Raw genomic sequence first — 22,756 nt, 5'->3', positions numbered from 1 at the left:
CGAAGAAACTAAGAAAAGCTTGCCTTACAAGATGTTTATCGTACGGGAGTATTTTGGAAAATAAATCCATGAAAGGTAAATTTATTTTCCAAAATATTCCTTGGACATTAATATACGCTTAAATGCGACATACCTTCGCAGGACTAAAATGCCTACTTGAAATAATGTTGTCGTTTACGTTTGCCAGTGTTTTCACTCAAAGTCCCGTCGTCCTTTCAGAATGGTTCACCCGTTAACTATGTAGGTAAATAACATTACTGAGCTTGCTGAGATGTTCATGCGAGAGAATTCAATATAATGTATTCAAAAAGCATTAGAGTTTTTATACGCCACAGAAAAGGAACATATTGAAAAAATAGAATGAAATTAATTTTATTCTTTTTCTTATTATTATATTATTTATTCTTTTTCTTGTATATATTATTATATAAGTTTATATATATATATATAGATTGCATGTACATATATATATATATAAACGAAATACCACTCATCACGCCGCCGCAAGTATCCGCCCGATTAACTTGAAATTTGTCACAGTTACTCCTTCCTCTACATCCAAAATACATTTTTCTTCTACCAGTGCGAATTATTTAGCATATAATAACATATAGTTTCTCCATATATTCCTCATAAAAGTGATTTTTTGAAAACATTTCAGAAAATTAGTTTATCATTCAACATTTTTGACAAAGAATATTTATTTTAAGCTTTAGTGTCCCATATGATTCTTTTTTTGTTAGTAAATGTTATAAGCCCTGATATAACTGATTTGTTTGTTAATGATGAAACATACCAGACGTTAATTTGGTTCGTATTTCGAATTCCTATCGAGTCACATTTAATTATACAATTAAAGTAATTTAAACTTTTATTAACAGTAGTGTGTGTCAAACAAAGTTGCGGTGTAAGGCGATTGGTTTTCAGGCATCAGGAAAGATCAGCGCATGCGTGGTTGGCAGAACTTCAAGTAGAGTCGCGGCGGACTCGGAGCGCGCGAACCAACAAGACGGGAATCATCTCAGCTACTGATTAGGGCGCCGCAGAAGTGCAATTTGCTCGATATCAACCTTACATAAAAAACGCATAACTATTGCAACCAAAGTGAACGTACGAAATTTTTAACAATGATATACGAAAATTTAGTCATAACTTGCATCATACTTCTTTTGGGGTAAGTAATAGTTTTATTATTATAAGAAATATTTAAAGTTATTATTTGTGTATTTTTTTTAATATTACCATAAAATTTGTTTCATTTTAAATAACAACGATATACCGGTATCTCTACACTAATGTACAAAGGGAGAAGTTAGGTACTCCTGCAGAATATAATGACGTTATTTACTAAACATATATAAAATAAGTTACCAAGTAACGTTGTAGCTCAGTAACAACGTAAGGTGAAGGCAGCGCATCCTTATTGATAATATTAAGATAACCCTCGTCAAGCGTCTAGATTTCTCAACACATTTTTTAAGAAAGAAAACAAATAAAATTATTAGAATCAGAGTGTACAAAGGCTTATTGCTTTAAGCAATCTCGTACAGATATCTATTATCATGAAATAAATATAAGTAAGGAATGTAACAGATAAAATATAATACACCAATCAATTAACTTCTCGCAAAACGGTTCATATTAAAATCATAAAGAAAATAAATATATTAAAAATAACGATTATTTAATACTTATATCGATAGTCCGTAATATAATATTATTTGCCTCATAATTAGCACAAAAAATATTTTTTCATATTTTTATTTAACTTTCTTGCTTAAAACATTCTCAAAATCTAACGGCCTTACTCGTAAACGTTAATAGATAATTTATTTAACAATTATGTGTATTCTTCTTTTGAATTTCAAATCAATAATGACAAAAAGAGAGAAATCAGTATTCATCAATATAGCCGCTAAGCAACGTGTATAAGTAAAGCCGTTTCTATTTAGTTCTACTAATCAAAATATAAGTAAATAGTCTTAACTACGTTCATACTTTTTGAAAACAAATTTGTTGCACTAATTTCACTTCAAGATAAATACACTCAGTTACTTTAAGAGATATTACGTGCAAAAAAACTCTCGGAGTCTTCATTTCATCTAAGTTATATTGCTAATTTTCATCATGATGAAAGTTTACGGAAATTAATATTTTAGTAAGTGCGCTGAAACTTAAAGTTTACCTTTTTCGCTATTAAACCGCAGCTCTCGTAAAATTTTAGTTTAAACGAAAACCTTTTTCGAATACCTTACGTTTATAGAGCATCTCACTTGTGAAGTATGTGGCTTAAGCTTTCCAATTAACTTCAGTTTTGAATTTAAGATCTTTGATATTTTAAATACCTTAACAAATTTAAAAACAAAAGTATATAACATAATAGTGTGCAAAATTTCAGTTAAAAGGGATTGCCATTTCTAAAAATGGCTTAAAATACAGTTGTTATTTGACTCACGCTAACATACTTATAAATAGTTGACGTAAAATAAAAACATCTATGAATATTACAAGAACATAGTCGCTTTTATATATGCACCCTATCTGGTTTTAGTAAAAGATGAATTAAATATCATATGATATAAGTGACTTTTACATGGAACAATTGAATAATTTTTTCTTTAAAATATGCCTATTATTTTATAAATAACTATAACTTTTTGTACATACAAAAATCGCTAATTTTTTTTATTCTGGGACATTATTCACACACGGCTATCTGATCCCAAATTAAGCTTGTACAGAGTTTGTACTATGGAAACCAAACAACTGATATACTACTTTTCTTTTGTAAATACATAATTATATAGATACTTACACCCAGACTCAGGACAAACAGACATGTTCATGCACACAAATGTCTGTCCTGGATAGGAATCGAACCCACAACCTTCGGCGTTAAAGGCAAGTATCTAACAACCACGCCAACCAGCTCGTCATTTTTTTTTATTGACTTACTTATTAACCCTCCGCCGAAGAACTACAACTTTAAAACTAATCCTTTAAAAGTGTCCTTGATCTGACTGCATGACTGCATATATAAAATACAAGCAACCTTTCATAGTTCAGTTTTCTAATATGAAGATCCTTTATGAGTCATCAAATTTCTGTATAGACAGACGTGTAACGAGTTGTATGTATATGGTAGTGGCATTTACCTAAGAAAGTTAACTTAAATACTATTTATTATTATTTATTATTCCGAGGGTAGTAGTTTATTATGCGCCATAACTTAATATATGCCTATATGAAAATGCCTTATCTTAGGCTATGTTTAAAGCCATGTGTTAAGCTTGGTATGTAAAATATACTAATAAAGTAGTTAGGTCATTACTTAATTCACTTGGTGGTAAGGGTTTATGAAAGCTATTCTGGATAGACAGATTCATGACGTATTCTACTGCTTAGAAGCCACAAGAGACGAGCCGTCTGTTCCCAAGGATAGCGGCGCATTGGCATGACTACTACCATCAGGTAGTCAATTTACAAGGCTGTCTATCACTTTAAAAAAAAGACAATATTTTTTTTAATATTGTTGCATGTACCAAAACATGACTAAGGATTATTTATTATGCTATGCTTTTTACTATTTTCTCTAATATGGAAATCATTAATATGGCTGTAACCAATTTTTAAAATTCAACCTTAATAACCTTAAAAAAACCCAAACAGAAGCATTCAATGTTTTACCATCAAGAACAGTTGTATCTTGATAAATGGGTATAATTTTAAGGTAGATAAAACCGTAACAAAATGCCCACATTACAGTAACTGGATTTACCAGTAATTGCGAGCAAGACGCGTAGAGCGCTGCGTTACTTTACATTTTATGCGTAGCTTTTATTGAATTTATTTTTTCCATCGCGTTACACAGTTTCATTACTTTGTAAATGTAGTACATCGGTCATAATGAATTTTACGATTAAGATGTTATTTTACTTTAATAATTTTTAATTGATTCATTGAGTTGGGGCAATACAATCCGTTCAATATAATAAGTTTTTTTTAACTAATGAAATTTTACACCATATATGAACAACAACAACAAATATGCCATAATATAAACAACAAATATGAAGGATATTCCAAATAAATAATTAGGGATAATAGTTGTAATATTATTTTAGAAGTTCGGGCTTAAGCACACAGTTCATTTTATTTTAAATTACATCAAATTATAGAAATTTAGATAATTTAAATATCCGTCTTATAAAAAAATTTAATTTTAATTATTTAAAAAAAAACTATATTGATTTAAAAATCACGAATCGGGATAGAAAGAAACTTTCAAACTTGTTTATGCAAAAAAATATATTTTATAATACCTTCTATCAAGTCTTTACGACTTATAAATTATTATCAAAGTCACAATATTAAATATATAGGGTTTCATTTAAAGAAGTAGAAAAAGAATACTTTCTTTTAAAAACCCTTACAATTTTTTTAAACTTAGAAGTATATAATTGATTAAGCAGAATATCTAATAATAATAATGTCCTCCAGACCGATTTCGGCCACGGCGGCCAATTTCAAGATTAGCCAACTTCGCAGGACATAATATAGTGCACAAGTGTGTGCGCCAACACGGGTGCACTCTGTATTTCCTAGCTCACATAATCTGACGGGACGGCAATCGACACGACTGGAAAGAGTTCAGGCGCAGGACCAGCGGCTTTTCGTGCTTTCCGAGACACGAGAGTGTACACACTTTTAACTTCCAGACTCCGGGCTGCTACTGAGAATGTTCGATAGAAAAACCCACTAACTTTTTATTGATGTAAAAACTTAAGATTTAGCACTTATTGCAATTGTTAAAAACAGGTAAATACAAAAGATTTTTTTTATTTAACCAAAAAATAGAATTAAAAGGAACGCCAATGGTCTTGTATCAGTAATTATAGAGAGTAACTAATATTTAATATAATTTAATTCATGTAAAATAGTAATGTACGTGGATGTGATTTCTAGAGCTGTTTTGTAAGAACAAACTCAAAAGTCACAACAGACCACGATCGTAAAATTCGAGAAAATTATAGGCGGCATCAACTATAATAAGGATTGAATTTAAAGATATACCCATCGAAAAAGAGTATCACTCTCAGAAGATTTATAATATTTTACGACTGATATACGTAGTAAGTTCTTACAACAGAAGTAGCTCTATTACTACTGTTATTAAATATATGTATATAAATTTAAATGTAACAAGTCCCTTAACATCTAATGCTTACGAATTATTTTGTACAAATCTCTAGATTAATATTCACTAACATTTGCCTGATTTCTCGTATATCTCCGACCTCGTTCTCATAACTGAGATAGAGCTCTAAGCCGAATACCGGATGTAATATAGCAAATACGATATTCCAATCAATGGTTCGAGGCGAAATGAATCGTGTCAGATGTTATAATGTGTTCTTTGCTCAAATACTCATCGCTCAATGTTAATACAAAACAAGAACCCACCCACACTTCGTCTCTCAGCAGGTTGATAGATTAGGATTGAAAGCCTTACTGAACATTAAACCGAATACCATGACCTGAAAACCAATATACTGAAGAGGACAGCGATATCGTATATTTTAGTGCGCATAAAAGACTTCTTGTATATCTGATAACATACCCAACGCTTTCGAGTAACGAGAGACCGCGAGCCTGTCACCTTTATAAACGATAATTTAAAAAAATATAAACCAGAAATATACAACCTACTTTAACAATATTCAATTTATTCACTTTGTACTCGTGCTGTGTCCTATGTCATTTTTATACAAATTAAGCTCATTTTTATAGTCACAAAAACGTAGTGTATGCGTTGCATAGGAATTCAATAAAGAGCCCGCTATCTCTCGTTGTTCGCTCGAGGGCCTTAACTGAAAATATCACATCCCGTGCGTGCTTATCGCAGTCACATTGTATATATAAAGGTCCTTTCAGAGTTTCGACCCTAAACATTTTAAGAATATTGAAATTTACGAGTGTCCTTTGAGTGTTCGCACGGATTTAATGTGACGAATTTTATTTTGAAAATAAAGAAATGGGTCGAAATGCGAAGGGCTGGGTCTCATTTAATTATTATGTTCTTTATCAACTTTCCCTTTGATTCGCTATGATCTGAATAAACTCGATTCAATTTCAAATACAACGGTTTTGTCGTCACAAAATCTTTACTTAATGTTTTGTATCCATGGTGCTATATTTTAAATCTAACAGTTCCTTACAGTCATATTTAAAAACTTTCATTTGAACTTGCAATATAAATTATGTTAAATCATGAAAAATTAATTGAAATGAAAAAAAATGAAGAACCACTTCCTCTTATGCTACGGAGTTGATATTGTACAATTGGTTTAATTTTTAATGCATATTATTTATGACTAGCGATTCGCCCGCGGGTTCGCATTTATCTGAATTTTGATTATGATGATTAGGCAATAAAATTAAACGGCAATCGAATCAATTTGAATGAAAAGCGAATCCTAATATGTTTGGAGAAAGTTATTCTACTCCGGAAAATCTGGACACTGCGATTCAGAAATTGACCGCCTCAGAAATTGAAATTGAAATTGAATATAGGCTTATGACCGCTACATATATTATAACAACGAAAATTCGTAGGTACGTGAACTTTAACTTTTGATAGAGTCGACCGATTTTGATGAAACAATGACTTGAAATACTTCTTATAATAATTCAGTTATCTCAATTTGTAATTTTAGCCGTTTTAAGGATCACCCCAGATAAACAGACAGGGATAATAACAGAAATGATTGTTTTGGTTTTGGTAACTCGCAAATAGCCATATTAACTTCAAAAGGGGCAGTTGAAAAAAGCATATAATGTAGAATTACGCTAACAATAAAGGTTAGTTACGATTTCCTACGAATATATTTTTTTTTTATAACATATGAAACTGGTTTCAATGATCTTCGTTTGTTTTGCAAAACCACTGCAAGCCTTTGTTGAATAAAAGATTTAAATTCCCTGTTCAGACAATAAAATTAGGTTTCCTCTTATACATACTGTCACTTGTGTTGCATAAGTAACATTAACATGCTAGGAAATTCAGTCTTCGATAAAAACAAGAAATTAGAAAGACATTAAACATATAAATGTACATTCCTTATAATGATATTTTTTATACGACTTAAAAATGAGGAAGTTCTATATATTTGCTTTCGTTTTAATACATTGGAGCAGCGTGGTGGAATAAGCTCTAAACCTTCTCCCCAAAAAGGGAGAGGAGGCCTTAGCCCAGCAGTGGGACATTAACAGGCTGTTACTGTACTGTACTGTTTAATACAGCACCTTTGGACCTTGTTCAATTTTTAATAAAACTAAAACTAAGTAACAAATTAGAAATAAATACATTACATACATAATTCTTTTAAGTAACCTAAATAAAACTAAAAGCTTATAGAAATAAAAGAATAAAGATTTGAAACAAACATATTACAAGGGGATTCGAATCAAATCCGAATTAAAATATTGACTTTTCAGTTAAATAAGACGTAGATGGCTTATTTTACACATAACAGGTTTTGGTGCATAATATTACATCTTCGCGGTTTTAGAGTGAGTTAACAAGAGCAGGTCACTTGATAAGGTGCCAATTTTATTAGACGATTAGATGACGCCGTCAATGTCAACCACCACTCAAAAGACATCGATCCTACAGCTTCTCGATTGAAACCTAGTTATCAGATGACATGATTCCTACGTTATATAAAATCTTATTTTAAATATTTTACCTGAAACAAGTTTTTTTAGAATTACATATTTGGAACATTTCAATTTTTTTTTAATGAAGAGTGTGCAAACACGCACTAGGCTCACCTGTTGGAAAGTGACTACCACGTCCCATGGAAACCTGCTCTCGAGGACTTGCAATTGTTCGTTGCAATAAACGGATGGAAGCATTTTTTTAATAATATCTAGCCAAACAAAACTCCCCCTATGCAAATATTTGTACACTTCACGTGAAAGCTGCTGTATGCATAAATATAAATAAAACGGTCAAGTTGCCAAGTATATGAATATGAAACAAAAAAGGGAATCTTTATTTCAACCTACCTGCTCTAATAGTGAAAGTTTCGACTAATCTCTGTTAAAAAATCAAGCACTTTTGAGTTTTAAAACAGCTCAATTTGCGCCCGTAACTATTAAAAGAGCATACACATGTCGATTGGAATTTTGCTACATATGAATCTATGCTACTTGTAATAATCTCAAAAATCTGAAGGCGAGGAGGCCTTTGCCCAGTCGTGGGACATTTATAGGCTGATACTTTACGCAACTTGAAGCAAGTGTCGCTTCGAATAACTACAAGTTGGCACAAGCTATAAACACTAGGTAAAATAAAACAGAAATGCTAGATAAAATTTATATAAGGGTGTCAACCGCCATTACGCTAATACTATGATAGTGTACTGCAGATGTCGGAACTTTGCTTTTACTAAGAATAGACTAATTGATATCTGACACTTTTTATAAAGCACATGAAAGTCGTTTGCCTGGGTTGAAACCCGCAACAGTCTCTCTATCTTGTCTATAAATTGTCTATATATCTATTCAATATAAACAAACTAACTCTTAAACGCTTAAAATAACAAATTCTACCTCCGAATAGAATCCAATCGGAGATTCCTTTTGTGTCTCACTGTGCTATCTGTCTACAGACTATATATTTTTTAACTGCTATTAACTGGTGCACAGGCTAATAAAAAAAGACAGAAAACTATTTTCTTTTAAGCAAGATTAGAAAAAATAAACTTTTAGAACTTTTCTTACTTCTTATGTAATATATGTTACACACATAAAATAACTGTTATTGATGGTCAGGCCACATGTGTTCTTTGTCACTGTGTTATCAGTGATCACAAAACTTATAAGATATGATCGATGAGTTTATAAAAATTTTTCTTAGTCAATCTCGCGGTAAATAGTATAAATATCTGACTATCCGCATAGCTCAGATTAGAGAAAAATATAAAAAATATTTTTATTAATTTAATTATAATCATTACATATTCTTAAACAAAGTCTCCATGCCGCGTTTGTCTGTCTGCCTGAACGTAAACTACCCAATGGATTCTCATATGGTTTTCACCAATTGACTGAGCGATCCATGGGAAAGGTTGATAATTTATTAAAGTTTTGTGTAAATTGACTGACATATGACGATGATTGTTTAAAATGTCGGAAAAATGACCACTGGGTTATCTCGATTCTGCTAATCAACAGATACAAAGGAAATTAAAAAAAAAGCTTGTTAATATAAAAATGCTTAGATTTTTTATTATTTATTAAATTTGTAAAAAAACAAAACTTGTTATACTAAAATGTAACGATAAGTAGACGACTGCAATGCTTACTAGTAGTCCTTATAAATTTCATGTACACCTGAGAATACAATTTTGCCCAAAGTTGAGCTAGTACCCAAAACAAATGCTTACTCTGGGCCTTTTTCCTTGAAGGAATTTACCTTTCTATATAAAAACAAATAACCAAGTCAGTTCGCCGTACCGCATCTGTACAATGGCCTAATTTAATTTAACAATGACTAAGGAGTTTCTTAAGATGAAGTAGTCTCTCCTTCCTCCGTCGCATAACATTCAAGTAAATTATGATTTTATTGTTACTTCTGACAGTATTTGGGAAATTTGAATTTTATTTTGTTCCACCGCTTAAAACCAGTCACTCTCTCTTCAAACAAATAACAAGTAAACGTAGAGTATATTCAGACATTAAGTAACAAACCTAGCAGAATAAAGAGTAGACGTTAAAAACGTTTCTATAGCAGATTTTAAGGAAAAAAATAGCTTTGACAATAACGTCAAAACGACAGAATGTAAGAATTGAAATTTCATAATCATGTCGTATCTAATTCATAAATACCTAAATTTAAAATAACTACAAACTTTTCAATATTATATAATATTATCAAAGCACCGACCATAATCTAAATATAAACAACATATACATAATGTGTACGAATAACGAATAAACCGCCAGAGATGCTGCGTTTGTTACGAAGAAAGTGGCAGTAAAGATTTCATGACTAACATAGACGTAAATTTAGCGATAGTTGGGAATTGCATGGTTGTTCTTGGTTACATTTTTGAAAAATTCCTTATCCAAGATATAAGCAAACATTATGTTGGAAGTATTCTCATCATGACCGGACATATCATAGCAAGTATCCCGGACTTACAAAATGTAATCAAAGATTCACCTTATTTCAATGACAACCAGACAACTTGGAAGTTAAACGCAAACTGCTATTTTCTCATCGCAAATATTTTCTCAATAATCGGTGAATATCAAGAGTTGAGGTCAGCGCTCAATAGAAATTCTGAACTCGTATCAGTATGATCGATTCAAACAAATGTTGGAATTGCAATGCGTTCTAGAGGTATATCTGCCGTATGTCGGCCACGCTTTGATGGCTCTAGGCTACATTCTCGAGCAGTTTCAAAGTGTCGGACCTCCGCTGCCGAGCGCTGTTGTTTTAATCGGACATCTCTGTGTGCTTACAGATCCTCGGACCTTATCTTCTGAACAACCGAATTTGCAAATAATCAATATTGTATTTTTGTTCAGTAATATACTTATATTTCTTTACGATTTGGTTCGAGCTCTCGATTACGACGTACCCCATGTTGCTTAGCTTGATCATTATATGGGTTGAAAAATTCAGTTTCTGTTATAAATATTTAAATTCAATATATAAACGTTTTAATAAAATGATACCTTTCTTAATAATAAAAATATAACAACTCAACTGCCTGTTTTTTTTTTTAAAGAGTAAATATTATCACTCCTTAACTAATGATTTATGGAAGTTTGATGACGTATTAGATAATTTTAATTGACTACGTGATGATATTGTTGCCACAACGAGACTTAAATTCATGAGCCTTATTATTATATAAGCTTTTAGCTTAAAGTTAATATGATTGTGTTATTCTGAAAAGATTACTCAAATACGATTCCCGACTTCCTTGCGACCGAATCGAGATATATTTTATTTCTTATATTATATTTTCATAAATAAAATACGAGGTGAAGGTTTTAAAAGTTGGTTTGTCAGAATTGAAAACTTGTAACACTTCGGTATTCACCAAAGAGTGCTTGTATCGATGAGAGCTCTCTGTCATCAATAAGAGCTCACAATCAAGGCTTCTGTAGCTACAAAGAAGAAATGTATATAAATTATATAAAGAATATGGAATAACTTGAATTCGAAAATCTTTTTACTATATAAAGTTTAAGTAAAATTTTGTATATAAATTAAAATTTTTGAAACTTGTAATTGTAATGTATGGGGTAGTTTTAGAATATTACTTTTATAACTGTGGGTAATTGTAAACCCATGTATGGTGGTCTCTCGCTATTAAACGCTCAACCGAATGGACGTCTTTTATTGCGCTCAGTAATTATCCTCAAACAATTATCAATAATATTATATATTATTCACATATTCAACAGTGGCGACGAGGATGGGATAAAAGACGTCTATTCGGTTGAGCGTTTAATAGCGAGAGACCACCATACATGGGTTTACAATTACCCACAGTTATAAAAGTAATATTCTAAAACTACCCCATACATTACAGTAATAAACATATAAACTAAAATTAGAGTCGAGATGACCCAGCGGTTAGAACACGTGTATCTTAACCGATGATTGCGTGATCAAATCCAGGCAAGCTCTAATGAATTTTCATGTGCTTCAATTGTGTCTATCTCGTTCTCGACGGTGGAAAAATCTAAATTTAACGTAATAATAGTTCTAAACTCAATCCAATCGCAATTTACTCAAATACGTCTCAATTTTCGAATTATCCTAAACATTTTCCTATATTATGCTTATTCGGAAAATATACAGTGTTATGTTTTATGGCGTTAAATAGCTAGGCTCATAATAATAATACTACGTTGAATTTAATAAAGTCGTTATATAGATTTTTAAGAAAGAATAAGCACTAATGGACGAAGTTTTCTAACTCGGTAAATAGAGAAACGACCTGCTATAAGTGTCAACATAACTTTCATTTACACTTCTGACCGTTACTGCATACATGGTATCAGACTTAACATATTATATAAGTTAAAGAATTTTCTTTCTAGTCGTATTGTAATATAAAGAAAAATATTTAGTATACGAAAAAAATTGCGGCTCATTAGAAGATAAAGACATAGTGAAATTAAAGTTCTAGTATTATAGTAACATAAGTATTAAGTGCAGCTTGTAAATTTATTTGTTTATATTTTGGATTAATGCCTACAAAAAATAATATGGTTGTGTATTTTATTTTTTCCCTGGAAAAACACATTTACGCGTTTCCCCCACATGAGGTGGGAGAGTATGTGGGACTAGCCGGTACTGAAGGCGCCGGAGTACCCACTAAAAAACAAGCGGTACCCTCACCGACTTTCGGGGGGCATCACGGGACCGCTTGCGCATGCTACCGTGACGATTGTGGTTGTGCCTTTTTTGTTTTTGTTTTTTTTTTTACGCTGGAAAACGCGTTTACGCGTTGCCCCCACTTAAAGTGGGGGGTATGTGGGATTCGCCGGCGCTGAGCATGCCGGAATACCTACTAAAAAACCCAGGGGTATCTTTACCACATCTCGGGGAGCGTCACGGGATCGCTTGCGCTCATACTGCCGTGACGCCCCGACGGTTGACTCGCATCTACGGGTCTTCAAATCTTAGGGGGTTCTCGGAGTACAGAAACTTCCTAACCCCGGCAAGACTTACGTTAGAAGGAAGAAAAAGGTGCGCAGAGCGCCAACGCCTTCTCCCCGGTCTTCTTCGGCGAAGTGGATCAGCGGAGCCTTTGATTGCGCTCCGCTGCCTCCTTCTGCGACATAACATTGTTGTTGTGCCTACGTTATAGAGTTGAACTAAAATTTATTCTAAAAAGTTTTGGATATTTAAGAATTGCACTAAAGTCATGCCTACGTTATTAAAGATCAATTAATTGTAGTTATATATAATGTATATTATACAGAAGTACTTGAAGGCTTACCTTGATAATCTAAAGGAGGAGGTACAAGCCTTAGGTATCGCAATTTTCATTTTAATATTTAATTATTACTCTTCTAATTACTGAATTCTACATTAAATATAAAATACACTTAATTCAAGTAGGATCTTTAAATGAAGAATAAATTGCATTTAAAGTCCACTGTTATTTATTATATACAATCTATATAATATATAATCTTTTATTGAACACAAGTATTTATTGAAGTATTTTTAACATGAGTTTCAAATTTATTAATTATTAAACAATGCAAAAGTATTTGTGGAATTTTATTAAAGAATCAAGGACCTTGCCCGAGGTGTTTCAAGTTTTCTTTTACTTCTCGAGTTTATACAATATTTGTCACTGTTTTTAACAAATTAATCAACATTATTGTGCATTAACATTATATTGTTTCAAAGTAAGCATTTCGAATTTGTCTAAAAATGACGATAGAATAGATACAACAGAATGTATCGAATAGCGCTGAAGAAACAAAAAAGAAATTGAAAACTAAAAAATTATACAGTTCATGCATAAACGAAACATATTCTGAAAAGCCTGGCGAGGCTCCAAATAAATCGGCTGGTACATCAACTTTTTCGCGGTTTCAGTACGCGTTATGTTACGTATGCTACCATGCTCCATTATACCATCTCATTATAATATAAATATTATTTAATTGTATGTCGACAAAAAGATAGAATGTATTAAAACGTATTCTGTGGCCTGGTGTGAAAAAGACCACAGTACATTTTTAAAGCTTATTGATACTGGTCTTTTTAGCACCAGCACCACAATATTAAATTTCACAAATGTCGATATATAATAATATTCTAAAGCTGTATATAAATAAGTGGATTAAATCTCTTATTAAATCTTATTAAATCTTAAATTAAAATTAGTAAGATTAATAGAAATTAGTTAGATTACGGCCGAAATCGATATTATGCCTATCTACAAACGCATTCTTCGACGTTCAACAACATAGACATGAAATTTTGTATTTAGAACATTATTTCTAAAAAGTTTTTTGTATGTTATACTAGAACGCTACAATACGGTATAGAATAATAATAAATATTATTATTGTTTTTAATACATATTATATTATACTAAAATTAAGTCGGTCTTTATTGGAAAAAAAAACAGCTGCTGCCTTGTAATAGATGAATCGTAGTGCATAAATCATAAAGTCGATCATGCAGTACGATTATATACTTCATAATAGTAATCTTATTATTAAGGTTTCATTTATTTTAAGGTAACAATGTTTTATTTACATCGTATTTTTTAAAACGTTTGTAAAAAAAAATTAATAATTTAAACATCTAAATTGAGTCGGCGACATCTAAAACTTTGCCCATCCATCAGATTACTTCGAAGTAAAGATTATTTTTATTATAAAGTTTGCTTTCTTTCAGAAAAATTTGTTAAAAAGAATTCAATTATACATAAAATTCGCGCTAAAAATGTTAGTATTCTTGTGTTATGCTTTAATTGTTGGATCGGTACTTCAGTTAAAAGAAATCATTAGACATGTGACTTTATAACACAGCTTAATTTATTACTGATCACTACATTTTATAAAATAAAGTCCTCCCGCCGCGTTTGTCTGTCTGTCTATTTTATCGCGATAAACTCAAAAACTACCGAAGGGATTTTCATACGGTTTTACATACAAATACTTTAGCTTTGTGCAAGCACGTCTGAGAAGTACCACCTCGTCATATATTCTACCGCTAAACAGCAATATCATAGTTCACAAGATTGCTTATTGGCGACGTAAGGGATGATCAGTATATCTTACAGTGCCAATGTCTATGTACGATGGTCACCACTTACTATTAGGTGGCCCATTTGACAGTCTGCATACCTATATAAATAAAGTGAAGTGAAATAAAATCTCGTAAAAAGTCTACTAATACTAATTTCCTTAAACTTTAGTTACAAATATTGTCTCTGTTCAACTCGTCTAATAAAGCTAAACATTCAAAAGAATGTTTATCTTCTCTCTTTAACTATTCCTACTCGCTAACTAAATCTGTGATAGATAACGAACCGAGTTTATAAAGTTTCAAATGGGCTTAAATCACTGCGTAGTTTTTACTTGAATTGAAAGGGAGCGAGCTCTTGAGCAATCAATGATATGGAGAAGTCGCAATCATCTCGCGTGGTAATTCAATTACAATAAGTGTTCACTTCGAGGTTGTCAATTTCAAACTATTTTCCTTATACAAATTGTTAAATTTTGCTAAATATAGTATTGCATTATTTGTTTTTTAAATCACGCTTATTTTTGCATCACGCCTAGTAAGCATATTGTGCAGTTTAAGTTTGATAGCGTGCATCTACATCTTAAAATATAGTGGCTTCAACACACACTCCTTACTATCTCCAGAAATCCACCGAAGTATGAATTAAATAATAAGAATCCGAATAATAGTATAGTCATATAAGTCCATGGTTTTTTTTGTTTTACGACTAAGTAACTTATTTTCCATGATAATAATAAAGCTCTAAACTAAAAGTAAAGATTATATATTTTGTAAAATAAGTGAGAAAATTCGGTCTTTAAAGGTTTATGTTGTTCACTGTTCTACAGTGACTACATCCGATTAGGAAGCGCCTGTCGCTGCGAAACGAAATGAAGAAAACTAAAAATAAACACTGACAACGTTGTTTTTAGGATAAAACATATTATACACACAAAATACTAACACTTTCAATGAATAATGAAAATAAATGAATAAAAAGAAACACATTTTGCAATTTCTCATTGAAATACCATCAGGCAACCCTGTTTTACATAATACCAAATAAAAAGGGCGACGTAGACGTTTTTTCAGTAAAGGTAAAACATTGGTACCGAATTGCATAAATAGAGAGCGGTATATTGCTAAAATAATACTGAAATGAAATAAGCATTGGTAAACATCACGTGTTATTTTAGACATAACAGGTTAAATATATAGAACAAAATGTAAGTTGAACTGTATGCAATTCATTTTATACCCATTAAATGTTTGCTTTTTCTAAAATTCATAATATATTTAAAATCTTTACAAATCAGCGAACAAGCGCTCGCAAAAGGAGCAATTTATTTGACGACAAAAAATGGAACATTTCCAATAACGCTGACATCCTTCAAGTCACATGACAGCAGTACATCGGGAGACTCTCCGAAGATTTTATCTGCAATTGCTAACAATCTGTCAAGAGAGAACATAGATGACCACTGGGACAAAAGCTCTGGCGTATTGTTTTCAAGTTATGTTAACGATACCGACGAGAAAACTAACGCTAACTTATGGAAAACAAAGAGAAGCATAAACGATGCTGTGTCGAAAAACATCACACTTGTCTTAGAGAACCTGTTAAAGAACTACGAGAATTCCCAACTACCCACACACGGTAAAGGTACGTGCAAAAGTACATAAGATAATATCATAAATTATAACAAAGTTTATGTACTTTATTATTTACTTTTATTTGTTAATAACAGGATATCCTACGGTTGTACAAACAAACATCTTAATTAGAAGTATGGGTCCAGTCTCTGAACTGGATATGGTATGTAAACTTCAATCATATTGAGTATGTAAGTAATATTAGTTAGAATCTAATGCTTGTTTACATTTTCATAACTAGGATTATTCAATGGACTGCTACTTCAGGCAATACTGGAGGGACACACGTTTGTCATTCCTAGGCCCAATTCGCTCCTTATCCCTTTCTATTAAAATGTTAGAAAGAATATGGCGTCCAGATACCTACTTTTACAACGGAAAGCATTCATACGTTCACACTATTACCGTGCCTAATAAGTTACTGAGGATCAGTCAACACGGCGACATTCTATACTCTATGCGGTAAGTACCCAGGTCTTATTACGAAAAGTACTATTAAGCGTAATTAAAAACTATTTGAATTGGTTTCATATCATATTATCATATGTATCAATCAAATTATATCTAAATTTTCATAAATACAATTATTATTAATAAAAGATATTAAATTTTTTCGCTATGAAAATATATAAATAAACTTTTATATGTAAACGAACTTGAAAACTATAAAAATAAAATTTATGAAAAATATAAATGATGCCCAACGAGAAAAAAACATTAATTTTGTCGTCGCTAAAAACACAGCGTACATTTTAATTGGCAATGTGAAAAATGTTGACGCTCCGGTTACCCGACAACACAATTATGGTATCTCACTGCTTATAAATTGCACATCAAATGTACGTTTGAACAATAAATCTTTTAACATCTTACTTTTCGAAAACCTCGATGAATTATCAAATTTTCGTAATTTATATAACATTTCGTCACACTACAGGTTAACGATTAAAGCGAAATGTCCGATGGAGCTTCGTAATTTCCCGATGGATCGGCAATCGTGTCCGCTCATCCTCGGCAGCTGTAAGTATTCATTGATTTCAAGATATATTCCAACCAGTGACGATTTAGGAAAACCTCACGGCCGTAAGAAGTTATCAGAGCATGCAAAATCAGCTTACAATACCGCCAAATACTTGAACACCTATTCGTATATTTTTATAGGACAACAAATCGATATATTTAAATATGACTTAACTGTTAAGTGAAATATATTTAGGTGCGAGTATAATACCTTAATGTAGTTATTACGTAATGTACTGTTAATTTATACAACCACATTAGCTAACGAGGAACGCAGGCCAACGAGCAAATGGACATTTTGATACATGGTGGTTCTCACCTCTCTTAGACCCTAGCTCACTGACTCTCTAAACTAATACAAATAATTGCTCTTTAGCATTAGAATGACTAAGTTTGCATCAAAAACTGGTTAATGAAATCAAATATGATTAGGGTTAAATTTTATATGAGTAAAATAAAAAATAGTAAAATAAAAGCAAGTATAGCAAGAAAGCTTGAAAATTATTACACTACGCTACTCATCGAAACTGTATTTCATCCAATGGTAGGATGGTAGGATGGTGCAGATTTCCTCAAGATTTTTTCCTTCACCGCCGATGTGAATCTGAACTGCAGCAACTGAGCCATCTTGGTTCTTACGTATGTGAGAGTAGCCTATTAACCAGAATTAATCCGAAGTCACGCATTGTAATGTGATCATATAAACATCATCACGTGTTTATATGCTCATGATACACACACAGTAACAAGATTAATTCCTACAATACGTGTTTTTGTTTTTCATGACTGAAGATGCGTACTCAAACCAGCAGTTAGTATATCAATGGCAGAATTCGCAGAGCGTCAATTTCGTACCCGGCATGACGTTATCACAGTTCGACCTAATCAGCTTCCCATACAGAAATTTCACTTTCACCAGACGAGAAGGTAAGATGATAATAAAATTGTGCCAAATTCACATAACCAGAAACACATGCGCAAATAGTGAATTAATTAATAAAAAAAATTAAAATTATCTGTATTAGCAGTTAGTACATCCATGTCAGTTCGCATCAACCTCTCTAATTTATATCAGAATATTTTAATCTTATATCAAACATATTATATATTCGTAAAAATAAATGACCAAACATATAAATTATAAAGTATAACAAATAGTTATTAGATCTTCGTCTCTTAAATAGCAATTAGAAAAATGAATCCACAATAATTCATCAAGGCACGGAAATTATGAGGATAATTAAGCTTACTACCAAAGTAATTATATAACATACATCGGAAACGAAATAGGAAACTTCGAGACATCTCCTTTTATTAATATTAACACTTTCATAAATGTGATGACGTTGTATCATCGGTTACGTCAGACACTTGGGATATAAAGAGTGTGAAATTAATAAAATCTAGAAAAGCTAAATATGCTAACGCTATCAATATCGTAGGTAGGCAAAAGCACTCGATCCCAGCCTCTCATAACAGCCTTCGTCCCACTAAACGCGACCCTGGCTAGCGAGCGTTATCCGCTTAACGCTTAATGTGATTTCGCACACTTCGATTGAGATATGCAAAATCCGAGCCAAATAAATCCGTTTATATAAAATGATTATGATTATGAAATATCTGGACGTGCGCACAATTCTGTCTCGTAACGATTTTTATTTATTTTTTCATGTAATGTTAATAAAGGATAACTCTTTGATGACTTTTATATTTTAGTGGCTATTACGTTAGTACTATATTGTCTTATATTTATAATATAATAAATATTTAAAAAAAAATCTAGCCAATAGCGGAAGTCACATCTACAATCATTGGCACAATAAATATAAAAATAATTATAAGTCTTGTTAAAAAAAGGCGATTTATTTCTCTTTTATACCTACTTGTTTAATATAAAAGAAACGTCTAAAAATAAACTATGTTAAATATTTAACGTTCGCAACGCGTCGAGGCACATTTATCTAAATTGCCTTTCGGAAAGACTTTTCACACACTTTTCTGTACAAATATGATTTCAGATTTCTTTCCTTTAAAAGCTTGTAGCGAACATCATGTGTAGCGCCACGAGCGTCGGGCTTATGAGGACACAAGTCTGCTTTTACGCTTCAAAAAATTTACCGTTTTCGCACTCACTTCGAATGAATAAAGACATATTTCATTTATTAAATTATGATAATATTGCTAGTATTAGTAAATGTTAGAGTGTAGTAGCGGATTTACCAGCAGACAGAGGCAGCAATTGTTGATCGAAGGGCAGCAAAATAATATTGTGCGTGTATGTGTTCTTATTATTAAAATTACTTATTTTTTTTTTTATAGAAAAGGAAGGCGGACGAGCATATGGGCCACCTGATGGTAAGTGGTCACCAACGCTCTTAGACATTGGCATTGTAAGAAATGTCAACCATCGCTTACATATCCAATGCGCCACCAACCTTGGGAACTAAGATTTTATGTCCCTTGTGCCTGTAATTACACTGGCTCACTCACCCTTCAAACCAGAACACAACAATATCAAGTATTGCTGTTTTGCGGTAGAATATCTGATGAGTGGGTGGTACCTACCCAGACGAGCTTGCACAAAGCCCTACCACCAGTCTTATTTATTTATTTTTTTTAATTTGTCACGTCTACTAATTCTACGTTTAATTGTTGATTGGTAGAGAATACAATTCTTTTGTAAAATAATATATTTATAGGATAGTATTAAGATTTTCTTTATTGCTATCTACTTTTGAAGAGACGACAAATGAAAATTATATTAAAAGACCCAATGCATTAAGCATAACCGTAAAGACAATAACCTTAGAACTACATTTAAACAATATTTATGACATAATTCAGGGGACTTCTCGGTGCTCCAAGTGTCGTTCAATCTTCAGCGGCACACAGGATATTTCCTCATCCAAGTGTACGTGCCCTGTATCTTGATTGTGGTACTCTCTTGGGTGTCTTTTTGGATACATCGTGAGGTTAATATTTAATATATCTTATTATATCTAATCATAGCCTTTATTTAATTACCTGGCAACCTTTAGTACGTTGTAAATTAATCATAATCATACAATAATAAATAAATATTAAACTATTTATAAAATTTAACATTACATTATTGTAAGTAATATAACATTTTTGCTTTAAGGCAACGTCAGATCGAGTCGGACTTGGAATAACGACGGTTTTAACCCTATCAACAATAAGTCTGGATTCTCGCACAGATCTGCCTAAAGTGCGGTATGCTACCGCTTTAGATTGGTTCCTGCTTATGAGTTTTTTCTATTGCATCGCTACGCTACTTGAGTTTGCTGGCGTTCATTATTTTACAAAGGTAAACTGATAATAATTGAATGAAAATGCTAATTAAATTACTATCATTATAATTAGATTGTCCGAATTATTGTTTTTGATAGGTAGGATCTGGAGAAATTGTGATAGATGACTCAGAGTGGGAAGATTTAATTGAAGAAGTCGGTGGAGACGCATTTGCAGCTCGACAACTAGCAGTTCGTCGACGTAGCTCTGTTCGATCGGGTAACAATTTCGTGAGTAGAATCACTTACCTATTAATTAACTTTAAAAATTTAAATTTTTTAAATAATTATTTTTTTCAATATATAAATATAACAGAGAATTTTGACGGATTATTACATATAATGAATTAAGAATTTCGCAACTTTATAAAAGTTGTTGCTTTTTATTTTTCTAGAGTTTTTCCACCGCCACTGAAAATCACGGTCAGACAGATATATCACAACAACCACAGCAAACCGCCGTCCGCCTGACCATGGAGCGCACCACGCAGACCGAGGTCAGAGTGCCGCGCTGGAGGCAGCTGCTGTACTGCCTGGCAGGGGACGACCAGTACCGCCGACAGAGACAGAGGGAGGCCGGTTAGTATAATAAAGGGAGATGTATACATAATTGCAGACATTAAAAAAAAATAAAAAATCATTACAGCACCGTTTTTCTATTAAGTTTGGTTTGTCTTGACTTTATTTATTTGAAAAATTGGCTTTGTAATTCTTTTTCCTAAATACACAAAATATGCTCATATAATATAATGAGACGTGAGCTTTTTTACACAACAAAAAACAAATAATAGATAACAGCTTTACTTATAAATGCTCTTTAATTAAACACTAATTAATCTTTTTCTGACATTATTGTTTTGACGTTCGAAAAAAGAAGTCACAGAATTGCTTAACTAACACCGTCTAAACAATATTTATAAGTAATTACATTACAAACTTGTAATACGTATAGTCCAAGATTTTTAGACATTCGCTCTGCATAATATAATCCCGCTACTCCATTTTTCGATTGGATTTTGGTAGAAAAACGTATTTTTGCATATATCTCGAAAACGGTGACTTATGTTAAAAACAGTACAGACTTTTTTATAAAGGATAAAGTTTATTTAAATATATAAATATTCTTGTCCAGTAATTTTAGCACCCAAAAATGCGTTTATACTACATTTTTGGGACTATTACTAAAAAATGGTGTATGAAATTTTATCTAAATTTACAATACAATATTAACTGTAATATAAAATAAAATTAATTGTACTTCTATAAATTAACGTCATATAATGTTTACAATAAATTGAAATTTTTTTCCAATTAGGTAATCGGAGACACATTAATAGTGTGTCGCATATAGACAAGGCGGCTCGCGTCCTGTTTCCAGCATCGTTCGCTCTTCTAAACCTCTTCTACTGGATGATTTATGCTTTATCTAACGACGCGTTCGCCTGGAGCGACAATCCAATCAATACTCTGTCACATTAAATGAAAGCAAAGCTAATTCCGAGTACATAAAGCTGCGAGGTACAATACTTTATAATTGTGACTAAAGTAGAATGACTATTATTACTGATTTTGTGTGTTAATAATATTCTACTAGATAAATTAAGTTAAAATATCTCGATAATCATTTTAAGAATTACAGTGTACACTTGTAATACAACGTATAAGTGATAGTCATATGTTTAGTGAATATTTATTAAAATTGTGTCACCTGGAAGTTTGTTTAAGTCAAAATTAAATACTCTTGAATTATTCAATACATTTATTATATTAGGTTAAGATTGTGTGTATAATGTATAATTATTAATATATTAAAGTATGTAGTAATACCTATAATAAATTCGGTTAATTTTATTTTATTTAATATCCCTAAATTATATCACTGAAACTTTTTTTATAAACTAAAACTAAAATATAAGAAAATGATAATAAAATCTATAATAATAGTTACAATATTTATTGTAACATTTTGCCATACTAACAAAAA

At 31.8% G+C, this 22,756-nt stretch overlaps 1 protein-coding gene across 1 annotated transcript; it reads left to right on the top strand.

Moving 5' to 3' along the window:
• Positions 1 to 1,059: 1,059 nt before the first annotated feature.
• Positions 1,060 to 22,282, top strand: LOC126781835 (gamma-aminobutyric acid receptor alpha-like). Its single transcript, XM_050506916.1, has 11 exons — positions 1,060 to 1,174; positions 16,105 to 16,451; positions 16,537 to 16,604; positions 16,683 to 16,903; positions 17,379 to 17,461; positions 18,254 to 18,388; positions 20,306 to 20,433; positions 20,604 to 20,789; positions 20,872 to 21,003; positions 21,168 to 21,351; positions 22,088 to 22,282. Exons 1-11 carry the CDS (start codon positions 1,128 to 1,130, stop codon positions 22,249 to 22,251), a joined length of 1,695 nt encoding a protein of 564 aa, XP_050362873.1. The 5' UTR covers positions 1,060 to 1,127; the 3' UTR covers positions 22,252 to 22,282.
• The last annotated feature ends 474 nt before the right edge of the window (positions 22,283 to 22,756 follow it).

This window comes from Nymphalis io, chromosome 4 (assembly GCF_905147045.1).
Source record: "Nymphalis io chromosome 4, ilAglIoxx1.1, whole genome shotgun sequence".
Lineage (NCBI taxonomy): Eukaryota > Metazoa > Arthropoda > Insecta > Lepidoptera > Nymphalidae > Nymphalis > Nymphalis io.
Note: the sequence above shows the minus strand (reverse complement) of the source record. Positions and strands in the feature narration are given on the sequence as shown.